This window comes from Oncorhynchus tshawytscha, linkage group LG17, assembly GCF_018296145.1.
Source record: "Oncorhynchus tshawytscha isolate Ot180627B linkage group LG17, Otsh_v2.0, whole genome shotgun sequence".
Lineage (NCBI taxonomy): Eukaryota > Metazoa > Chordata > Actinopteri > Salmoniformes > Salmonidae > Oncorhynchus > Oncorhynchus tshawytscha.
In genome coordinates this window covers 7,788,907-7,801,395 of record NC_056445.1, presented here as the reverse complement: position 1 = coordinate 7,801,395, position 12,489 = coordinate 7,788,907, and the positions used below count along the sequence as shown (strand labels likewise).

Sequence of the window (12,489 nt, the reverse complement as noted above, 5' to 3'; positions counted from 1 at the left end):
TGAGAGCTTAAACAAGCTTAACGGACGATGTCAAATGTGATATAGCGAAGCACCTGAGTGAGTTGGGTGCGCAATTACGCAGATACTTTCCCAAAACGGACAACACAACCAACTGGATTCATTATCCCTTTCATGCCCTGCCTACAGTCCACTTACCAATATCTGAACAAGAGAGACTCATCGAAAATGCCACAAATCAGAAGCCACTGCCAGATTTCTGGATAGGGCTGCTCTCAGATTATCCTGCCTTGGCAAATCGCGCTGTTAAGACACTGATGCCTTTTGCAACCATGTACCAATGTAAGATGGCTAAATAAAGAACAAAATAATTGATTATATTATTATTTGTGCCCTGGTCCTATAAGAGCTCTTTGTCACTTCCCACAAGCCGGGTTTTGACAAAAACTCAAACTGATTCTTATATTTAATAAATGTATCCTTATAGTGCGTGTGTGGCAGGCTTACAATGATGGCAAAAAACAACATTTGAGAGTCCGCTGACCCTGGTGCTAAAGGGGGTACGCAGCTGGAGGGTTAATGTTTGAAGGGGTACGGGACTATAAAAAGGTTTTGGAAAACCATTTTTTAAAGTATAAAGAATACAACTGAACATAGGAGAAAATATCATTTTATTTAGCTAACGATTTCTAAGGAAGTGTGCAAATGCCCATATTCTGTGTTGAGCAGTTACCACAGAAACAGCTCTTCCTACCTTCAATTTTTAATACCCTTCAGAGGCAACATGATTCGACGAATGATGATTTGAATAAAGTGGCATGAAAAAGGCATGAGATCTGATTTGTTTCTTGTGCAGGCTGCACACATTCTCTCACAAGATAATATTCTCACCAGGCATCGAATTTCCCGGCGGTATCGGTATGTGTGGCTGTAATGCCTCCTAAAAAAAAATCTGTGCCCTTGGGCTGAATATAATATTTATAATTCCCTTTTCCCGTGCTCCAAAGCACCTGTCACTCACATGGCTCTCTCAGATCTCAATTCTTATTAGCCAATGCCATTACTTGATCGGGTCCTTCTCACAAGCATCTCAGGTAAGAAGTAGGCTACAAGTGAAGACAGACACATCGGGGACGCAACTGCGCATATCCCTCTTATCGAATTCCAATGTGCATATTGAAGATGACATAAAAACGGTCCACATTTAGCCTACTTTCTTGTCAGCCAACAAGATGAGTAAGGCCTAACGAACAGCAAAAGCACTAGCCTATGTCAATCTACTATCCCCCATAGCAAAAAAAGTTTACCTATTATATTGGTCAACATGTCCTTCTGTGCAAGAAATAAATTATTCCTAGCATACTCTGGGACAGTTGTGGGATGCGATAGATTCCCCCCCCCCCACCAAAAACAATAAATAGTGATTAAAAGCAATAACGCTGATGGAACAGATCATTTCGCTTAAAATGTTGATAGGCCTATGGGCTAGGCTACATGAGGTGTGATACTAACCTTATTAAAACATATAGGCCTATGGGCTAGGCTACATGAGGTGTGATACTAACCTTATTAAAACATATAGGCCTATGGGCTAGGCTACATGAGGTGTGATACTAACCTTATTAAAACATATAGGCCTATGGGCTAGGCTACATGAGGTGTGATACTAACCTTATTAAAACATATAGGCCTATGCGCTAGGCAACATGAGGTGTGCGACTATGATTAGAAAAAAGTTGCAAAAAAAGGCATGTGCTATTTCTTGCCTTACTGTATGATCTCAAGTGATAGGCTAATATTACCACCCATCAGACTATTCTTAAGTTAATCTTGTCTTTACATATACTAAATAATGTGTGTGTGAAATTAGTTTTAATTTAGAATGGAGCATTATCATGCACCTGTCAGGTAGGCTATTCTCCTGTTGTAAAGTGAAGCAATCTGCTTAATATTAGGAAAGTTGTGAAATAAATATAGTAGGCCAAGCCTATAGAGAGCTGATGGGATCTTCTTTTAATATGTAAAAAAAAAAAAAAAGTTATCATGCAATTGTATAGAAATGTTGCGCAACATGAGCTCTCATGAAGTGTTTGATTTGACTTTTGAAAAAACATTCACATTGATGTCAGAGTGATTAGAGGGACAATAGAGCGTGAAGTACCAGGCAGTTAGCAAGTTTTACTAATGACAGCAGCAACAGAGCTTGGAGAAGCCTAATTACCGTGACTAAATGGTCATGTGGAATTTGACTGTGGTCATAACTCACGACCGCCGGTGTGGCGGTAATGCGGTCACCATAACAGCCCTAGTGTAAATGTAATACACTTTGCCCGCAGTCTCCCATAATGTAGTGAGGTGGCATTCTGACAGACAGGATTCCTGCTCTGCACAAACAGAACATACTGTACTGTTTTGGTGTCTCCTTCACGCTCCAGATCTACCCCTATACAAATAGGCCAAGAGGCCAAACTCATAGCTAAAATTTCCTGTAAGCGCAGATTTTGGACCAGCTAACCCTCCAACAATTCTAACCATAACAACTGTGGGAAATGACAACATGCAGTCATTAGGCTATTTCAACTACACCTGTTGCTGAACGGTGTGAGAAAAAAAAATCACAGTCATGCAATCTCCATAGACAAACACTGGCAGTATAAAAGCCTCCATGAAGAGCTCAGTGAATTTCAACGTGACAGTGAAGGTGGCATCCTTCACTGTCAAAGGATGCCACTTTTCCAAAAAGTCAGTTCATAAAATGTCTGCCCTGGTCAACTGTATGTGCTGTTATTGTGAAGTAGCAATGTCCAGGAGCAACAACTGCTCAGCCGCGAAGTGGAAGGCCACACAAGCTCACAGAACGGGACCGCTGAAGAGCGTAAAAATCTTCAGTTGCAACACTCACTACTGAGATCCAAACTGCCAATGGAAGCAACATCAGCACAAGGACTGTTAATTGGTAGCTTCATGAAATTGGTTTCCATGGTGGTGTACGTTGGCTGGAGTGTTGTAAAGCTCATGAAACCCTGATGAAGACAGCTTGGCTGTCGAAACGTTGGTATTACATTTTTGCATCTGAGTTGCTAGAGTGTGCGGCTCTCTTTATTTTCAAGTTTCTACTCCGCTAGCCAGCACCTCGTCTTAATAGGTGTTCTACTCCGCTAGCTAGCACCTCGTCTTAATAGGTGTTCTACTCCGCTAGCTAGCACCTCGTCTTAATAGGTGTTCTACTCCGCTAGCCAGCACCTCGTCTTAATAGGTGTTCTACTCCGCTAGCCAGCACCTCGTCTTAATAGGTGTTCTACTCCGCTAGCTAGCACCTCGTCTTAATAGGTGTTCTACTCCGCTAGCTAGCACCTCGTCTTAATAGGTGTTCTACTCCGCTAGCTAGCACCTCGTCTTAATAGGTGTGCGTTTCTTTTTCTTCTAATTGGTAGCTTCATGAAATGGGTTTCCATGGTGGTGTACGTTGGCTGGAGTGGTGTAAAGCTCATCGCCATTGGACTCTGGAGCAGTGGAAACACGTTCTCTGGATTGGTGAATCACACTTCACCACCTGGCAGTCCGACAGACAAATCTGGGTTTGGCATATGCCAGGAGAACGCTACCCTGCCCCAATGCATAGTGCCAACTGTAAAGTTTGCTGTAGGAAGAATAATGGTCTGGGGTTGTTCTTCATGGTTCGGGCTAGGCCCCTTAGTTCCAGTGAAGGGAAATCTGAACGCTACAGCATGACATTCTAGACGATTATGTGCTTTAAAAATTTTGCCTTCTATTCCTTAATTTCCTAACAATTTATTTAACGAGGCAAGTCAGTTAAGAACAAATTCATATTTACAATGATAGCCTACCAAAAGGCCTCCTGCAGGGACAGGGGCTGGGATATATAGAGATATATATATATAAACTAAAATGGACAAAACACACATCACGACAAGAGAGAACACTACATAAAGAGAGACCTAAAACAACATAATAGCAAGGCAGCAACACAACATGGAAGCAACACAACATGGTACAAACATTATCCTGGGCACAGACAACAGCACAAAGGGCAAGAAGGTAGAGACAACAATACATCACGCAAAGCATCCACAACTGTCATTAAGAGTGTCCATGATTGAGTCTTTGAATGAAGAGACGGAGATAAAACAGTCCAGTTTGAGTGGTTTTTGCAGCTCGTTCCAGTCGCGAGCTGCAGTGAACTGAAAAGACGAGTGACCCAGGGATGCGTGTAGATATCTCAGATAGGGGGGACTGAAGCCTAAGAGGGTTTTATAAATAAGCATCAACCAGTGGGTCTTGCGACGGGTATAGAGAGAGTTTACAGAAGAGGATAGAGTGCAGTGATGTGTCCTATAAGGAACATTGGTGATGGCCGAATGGTAAAGAACATCTAGCCGCTCAAGAGCCCCCTCACCTGCGATCTATAAATTATGTCTCCGTAATCTAGCATGGGTAGGATGGTCATTGAATTAGGGTTAGTTTGGCAGCTGGGGCAGCTGGGGTGAAAGAGGAGTGATTATGATAGAGGAAACAAAGCCTAGCCTGCAGCTTTGATATGTGCTGAGAGGACAGTGTACCGTTTAGCCATACACCCAAGTACTTGTATGAGGTGACTACCTCAAGCACTAAACCCTCAGAGGTAGTAATCACACCTGTGGGAAGAGGGGCATTCTTCTTACCAAACAACATGAGCTTTGTTTTGGAGGTGTTCAGAACAAGGTCAAGGGTAGAGAAAGCTTGATGGACACTAAGAAAGCTGTGTTGTAGAGCATTTAACACAAAATCCGGGGATGGGCCAGCTGATTAGAAGACTTTCATCTGCATATAAATGGATGAGAGCTTCCTACTGCCTGAGCGATGTTGTTGAGGTAAATTGATAAGAGCGTGAGGCCTAGGATTGAGGCCTTGGAGTACCTCCCTTGGTGACAGGCAGTGGCTGAGACAGCAGATTTTCTGACTTTATCCACTGCACTCTTTGAGAGAGGTATTTAGCAGACCAGCCCAAAGACCCCTCAGAAACACCAATACTCCTTAACCGGCCCACAAGAAAGGAATGGTCTACCCTATCAAAAGCTTTGGCAAAGTCGATCAAAATAGCAGCACAATATTGCTTAGAATCGAGGACAGTGGTGACATCATTGATGACCTTTAAGGTTGCAGTGACACATCCATAACCTGAGCAGAAACCAGATTGCAAACCCGAGAGAATACTATAGACATTAAGAAAGCCAGTCAGTTGATTATTGACAAGTTTTCCAACACTTTTGATAAACAGGACAAAATAGAAATAGGCCTATAACAGTTAGGATCAGCTTGATCTCCCCCTTTAAATAACAGAACCGTGGCTGACTTCCAAGCAATGGGAACCTCCACAGAAAGGAGAGACAGGTTTGGCAATGATAGGGGCAGCAACCTTAAAGAAGGGCTTTTTGGGGTCAAGTTTAAGGAGCTCCTTTTGCACCTCGGACTTAGTGACTGCCTGCAGGGAGAGACTTTGTAGAGGAGCAGGGGAAACAGAGGGAGAAGCATCAGAGATAGTCGCATTAGAAGGGGTGGGAGATGAGAAAATGTTGGGCGGGCAAGGAAGCATGGCTGAATCAAATAGGGATCCTGACTTAATGAAGTGGTGATTAAAGAGCTCAGCCATGTGTATCTTGCCAGTAACAACCACATCAACTTTAAGGGACATGGGCAGCTGTGAGGAGAAGGGTTTATTCTCCAGGTCTTTAACCATTTTCCAGAACTTCCTGGGGTTAGACCCACAGAGAGAGAACTACTCCTTAAAGTAACTAACTTTGGCCTTCCGGACAGCCTGAGTGCACTTATTTCTCATTTGCCGAGCCTTTAGCCAAATGCAATTCGAGGTGGAGAAACTCTGCAAGATCGTCGAACCAGGAGCTGAACCTGTTTTTAATTCTTATTATCTTTATGGGGGCGTGTTAACATTACCACTGAAAATATAAAAAAGAAGGTCCAAGCGTCTTCGACAGAGGGGATCAAGCTGATTCTATACTATTTTACAGAGGCCAGTTCATTAAGGAAGGCTTGCTCATTGAAGTTTTTTAGCAAGTGTCTATGACAAATCAGGACAGGTCATATCACTGAGCAGCCATTACAAACACAGGCTGTAAAACAGTGATCACTAAGGTCATTACAGAAAACACCAGTCTGATACCGATCAGGATTATTTGTGAGGATAAGAGAGGAGAGTAGCCTTTTCTTTGGAGTCATACCTTGTGGGATTGATGATAATCTGAGAAAGGTTTAGGGAGTCCCATTGCTTTAGGACTTGGTCAGGTGGTTTTAGCATGTCCCAGTTTAGGTCACCTAGCAGGACTAATTCAGACTAGGTGTAAGGGGCCAGGAGAGAGCTTAGGGCAGGTAGGGTACAGGCCGGTGTTAATGGAGGACCATAGCACCCAGCAACAGTCAACAAAGAGCTATTTGAAAGTTTTATACTAAAAACCAGCAAATACAGTAAAATACAGACTCTTAGCATTCATATGACACACAATTTTATAAGCTCCTATTGGTGCTCATATGTTGGTGCTCATGGGTCCTTTTCGAAGGAAATGCCCTAATGAGTTATTAGCCAGGTTAACACCCCTTTTTTAGTTTACAGATAAGGACAGTGACCCTTGTTGTCAGTGTGCTAGTCGAGGTGTGTGTGTACGTTTGATATTGCTGCCATGGGTGAACATTGACCGGAGAGCTTTCCAGGGTTATTAAAGGCCATTTGGTTCCACTTAGAGAAAGGCCAATGGCAGTGCGCAATGTTAAGTGATGATAATCACTGTATTTACTGGTGTAATAGGATGGTGTCGTGTCTTTACTATCATTAACTGAAGACTGATAGTTCTTATCAAAGATTCTCTGTAATTAGTTATTACGCGATCAACTGATTAATCACGTAACTAATTAACTAGGAAGTCGGGGCACCAAGGAGAAATATTCAGATTACAAAGTTATCATTTCCTAAAATAACTTTTCAGATATTTTATCTGATCAATTAGTCTTCACATTAATTAATTATTTACTTTACCTCATGTTAGTCTCATTCCAAACGTCGTAAATGGTTGGTTATCTCCACGAACCCAGTCTTCACTATGAGTCATCCATACATCAATTGTCTTAAATCATTTATTTATTACTAACTAAGTAATTCACAGAAATGCATAAATAAACAAGGTAAATGTGGTTACATGAAATGATAGGAGAATGTGCCCACTAAACCGGCATGGCGGCTTGTTAGACAAAAGGGGAGGTTGGGGTCAACTAAGAAGTCACTACAGAGTGATAATTATAACAATTGAAATGCTAATCCTTTGCACATGAACACTCACTCATTCGGGAACAATTGCAATCAATATATATATATATATTTATGCTCAGTGTGTCATCTTGATCGCTGGTGAAAAGTTCATTTCTTTTGTAGAATTGTGCGTCTCTCTCCCTCTCTCGGGTTGCGGTTAGAGAGGATTGTTCAGAGTGACATTTGTTATAGAATGGTTATTTCGGAGGTTGTCATTCTTCGCATTCAATATTCCCGAATTCCTAGCTGCAGACTAGTAATTAATATCAAAGACTTGTTCTTATTCTGTCGGTATCAATAGTCTAAGAGTTTAACCACGTGGTATGGTTAAAAGATTCAGCAATGGTCTACAACCTTTGTCCTCCTAATGGAGAAAACCATGGTCTGCAACCTTTAGCCATCTCGTAATTGAGGTAAGCTTGGTCTGCTGATCATTCCTCAAAGTTGGGTTTTATTCGGAATGGCAGAAAAGGGGCTGTCCCAGGAGGCCTGACCCTAACTGGGCTCAGGGGCGGTCCTCTGATTTAGTTCAAATCAAAAGGGAATTGTATTTTCTTCATTAAACAGTCCAAAAGCATATTGCACAATTATACAAACAGTATCATACTCACTCATTCATCTTATACAGCAATTAGATGTAAACCTCATATCTGAGGCTATTATATAAACAGCGTTATGGTAATGTGGCCACACCGTCTCCCATGAGCTTCCCCAAGTTGTGACAAACGGACCAGTTCGTAGCTGGATTCTTCACCGATCTTTTATATTTTCTACCGGAACATGACATTTTTTCGTACCTCAAGTTCTGTGAGGTCGAAGGATTTCCTTTGTTCTCCATGAAAATCTACTCTATATACTGTGTGTCCATGAGGAGATTCTCAGGAATTTATGACATCTCTCTGACCACAGCAACCTAGTTGAAGGAGGAAAGGGGGAGGCAGGGAGAGGGGGATGGGCTTGCTATACCCAAAGTGGCCAACGTCATGACAATGGTAAGGACCTCATTCACTTGAATAAACAAAGCCAGGGAGGCAGAAAACATTGGCAGATTGAATAACACCTATTTACATGTTAGATATTAGTGCTTTAAGTTTTTCTTTAGATATGACATTTCATAAATAGAGGGCATTTTACTAGGATTAAATGTCATAATGACCATTGTTATGTTTGGAGGACAAAGGGGGAGGCTTGCAAGCCGAAGAACACCATCCCAACCTTGAAGCACGGGGCTGGCAGCATCATGTTGTGGGGGTGCTTTGCTGCAGGAGGGACTGGTGCACTTCACAAAATAGATGGCCGCATGAGGAATGAAAATGATGTGGATATATTGAAGCAACATCTCAAGACATCAGTCACGAAGCTTGGTCGCTAATGGGTCTTCCAAATGGACAAATGACCCCAAGCATACTTCCAAAGTTGTGGCAAAATGGCTTAAGGACAACAAAGTCAAGGTATTGGAGTGGCCATCACAAAGCCCTGACCTCAATCCCATAGAACATTTGTGGGCAGAACTGAAAAAGCGTGTACAAGCAAGGAGGCCTACACACCTGACTCAGTTACACCAGGTCTGTCAGGAGGAATGGGCCAAAATTCACCCAACTTATTGTGGGAAGATTGTGGAAGGCTACCCGGAACATTTGACGCAAGTAAAACAATTTAAAGGCAATACTGCCAAATACTAATTGAGTGTATGTAAACGTCTGACCCACTAGGAATGTGATGGAAGAAATAAAAGCTGAAATAAATCCCTCTTCTATTATTCTGACATTTCACATTATTGAAATAAAGCGGTGATCCTAACAGACGTAAAATGGGGAATTTATACTTTATATTTTTACTAGGATTAAATGTCAGGAACTGTGAAAAACTGAGTTTAAATGTACTTGGCTAAGTTGTATGTAAACCTCCGACTTCAACTGCAGCAGTTGCATTTGGTAGGAAAAAGTTTTACATGTTGTTGAATGCAGCCAAACCCTTGCTACATGAGACTGACATACTAACAAACACTTCAGATACCCCCTGCATGGTTTTGATAAAAGGCCATATATGGTGAAGGTAACTATTCAATATATATTCTTTAAAGTCATACTTTTTCATTCACTGCCACAGGTTGGTGTAAAACCATGGATATCATAGAGTAAATACACTGAAAAATGTTTTTTACAATTAAAAAAATGTTAAAGTTCATATAAGCATATCAGTCAATTGAAATAAATACATTAGGACCTAATCTATGCATTTCACATGTCTGGGAATATAGAAATGCATCTGTTGTTCACAGATACCTTTAAAAAAGTTAGGGGCGTGGATCAGAAAACCAGTCAGTATCTGGTGTGACCACCATTTGCCTCATGGAGCGCGACATCTCCTTTGCATAGAGTTGATCAGGCTGTTGATTGTGGCCTGTGGAATGTTGTCCCACTCCTCTTCAATGGCTGTACAACGTTGCTGTATATTTGGCGGGAACTGGAACACGCTGTCGTACACATCGATCCAGAGCATACCAAACATACTCGACGGGGGACGTCTGGTGAGTATGCATGCCATGGAAGAACTGGGACATTTTCTGCTTCCGGGAATGGTGTACAGATCTTTGCAACATGGGGCCGTGCATTATCATGCTGAAACATGAGGTGATGGCAGCTGATGAACGGCAAGACAATGGGCCTCAGGATCTTGTCACAGTATCTCTGTGCATTGAAATTACTATCAATTAAATGCATTTTTGTTCGTTGTCTGTAGCTTATGCCCGGTACAGTTGAAACTGGGATAATCTGTTAAGAGGACACTTCTCCAGCATTCCAGTGACCATCGAAGGTGTGCATCTGCCCAATGAAGTCGGTTACGACACCAAACTGAAGTCAGGTCAAGACCCTGGTGAGGACGACAAGCACGCAGATGAGCTTCCCTGAGACAGTTTGTGCAGACATTCTTTGGTTGTGGAAACCCACCTTCATCAGCTCTCCGGGTGGCCTGTCTTAGACGATCCCGCAGGTGAAGAAACTGGATGTGGAGGTCCTGGACTGATGTGGTCTGCGGTTGTGAGACCGGTTGGACGTACTGCCAAATTCTCTAAAACAACGTTGGAGGCGGCTTATGGTAGAGAAATGAACATTTAACTATCTGGTAACATCTCTGGTGGACATTCCTGCAGTCAGCATGCAAATTGCAAGCTCCCTCAAAACTTAGCATTGTGTTGCATGACAAAACTGCACATTTGAGTGGCCTTTTGTCCCCAGCACAAGGTGCACCTTTGTAATGATCATGCTGTTTAATCAGCTTCTTGATATGCCACACCTCTCAGATGGATGGATTATCGTGGCAAATGAGAAATGCTCATTATAACAGGGATGTAAACAAATTTGTGCACAAAAGCTGAGAGAAATAAGCTTTTTGTGTGCGTATGGAACATTTCTGGGATCTTTCATTTCAGCTCAAGAAACATGGGGCCAACACTTTACATGTTTCATTTTTGTTCAATATTTCAGATATGTTCCTGTTTATTGTAAATACCCCACAATTTAACTTGTACAGTGGCATAAAGTACTTAAGTAACACTACTTTAAAGTACAACGTATGTAGTTTTTTGGTGTATATGTACTTCATTATTTATATTGACAACTTTGACTTTTACTTCACTACATTCCTAAAGAAAATAATGTAATTTTTACACCATGTATATTCCCTGACACCTAAAAGTACTCCATTAATTTTGAATGCTTATCAGGACAGGAAAATTACCCAATTCAGGCACTTATCAACAGAACATCCCAGGTCATCCCTACTGCCGCTGACCTGGCAGACTCACTAAAGAGAAATGCTTCGTTGGCAAATGATGTCTGAGTATTGGAGTGCACTGCTGGCTATCAGTAATTTATAAAAAGAAAATGGTGCCATCTGGTTTGCTTAATATAAGGAATTTGAAATTATTTTTACTTTTGGTACTTAAGTATATTTGAGCAATTACATATACTTTAGATACTTAAGTATATTTAAAACCACATACTTTTTGACATTCACTCAAAAAGTATTTTAATGACTGACCTCTACTTTATTTTCTATTAAGGCACAGCTGTCAAACTCATTCCATCGAGCGACAAGTGTTTGCGGGTTTTCGCTTATTTCAATTGTAGTCACTAATTAATAAGGAACTCCCCACACTGCTTGTCTAGGGCTTAATTGAAAAGAAAAACCTGCAGACACTAGACCCTCCAAGTGAATGAGGTTGACACCCCTGTATTAAGGGATCTTTACTTTAACTCAAGTATGACAATTGGGTACTTTTTCCTTAACTGAATTTGTAATAGCGAAAATAACAACTTGGCGGTTACTACGGCTATCCAAATTAGCACTGGCCAATGAAACGGATGGTCTGTCTAAAAACTAGACCTTATAATAATAGCATTTCATGTGCTTACCATCTTTAGAAATACAATTGAAGCTCGCAGAGCGTTTTCTCCTCGTCTCAATCTCCTTCCAAAATCCCAACATAACGCGGTTCAGAGTCACTTCTACAACCCTGTCCTTGTAAAAAAGTTGCGTTGACAATAACGTTGGTTGATTTACCATAATGAAGAATTCACTGATGAGCATTTTTACAATGTGTAGTGTTTCACAAGCACGCCGAGGTAAACACGTTGCATAAACTCAATCGTTCAACAATGTTTTGCTGACAGGCAAAAATGAGAGAGCGGGCGCGTTCGAGCAGGTCATTTTTTTGTCTAGCCATTGAGCACTATTGGATACCTTCTTTCAAAGTGTGTTGTGTTATGGTTGTACAAATTGTTTGACTTGCAATTACATGTCGACTGCGTAAATGATAAAAATTGTGATTAAGGTCATGCAGTTTTTTTTATATAGTTGCTTTTCACCAACTGCACCATGCAGCCACCACCTCCATTGTGGGAGGCACTATTTATCAATAATTTGGGTGTTTTTGTTTGGCCCATGTGAGTGTGGGCAAATACATGACTGAAACAGGAAGCAACATTTCAACGCTACAGGGGATACAAATTAAAAGTGATTTGAAACCTCTCTCGAACCAATTAATTATACACACGTTATGTTTCCAGTTTGGGTATGTGACATGGGTGAATAGTAAAGTTTATTTTGACATTTTACAGACAAACGTATATATATTATTTTGACAATGCTATGTTGATCTGAGCCTTACTGTTGGAAAACCACCACAGTGTCCGACTTTTGGCTGTGGCAGA

At 41.4% G+C, this 12,489-nt stretch overlaps 1 protein-coding gene across 2 annotated transcripts in view; it reads right to left on the bottom strand.

The window, feature by feature from the left end:
* cerk (ceramide kinase) overlaps positions 1 to 12,122 on the bottom strand; it is a 35,653-nt gene extending 23,531 nt beyond the window's left edge. The window contains exon 1 of one of the 2 annotated variants that reach the window (XM_024376835.2): positions 11,692 to 12,122. In XM_024376835.2, coding sequence (XP_024232603.2) covers positions 11,692 to 11,866 — 175 coding nt within the window. In that variant the 5' untranslated portion in view covers positions 11,867 to 12,122. The remainder of the gene's footprint in view (positions 1 to 11,691) is intronic. The other variant, XM_024376834.2, reaches the window with a different exon arrangement.
* Positions 12,123 to 12,489: the final 367 nt, after the last annotated feature.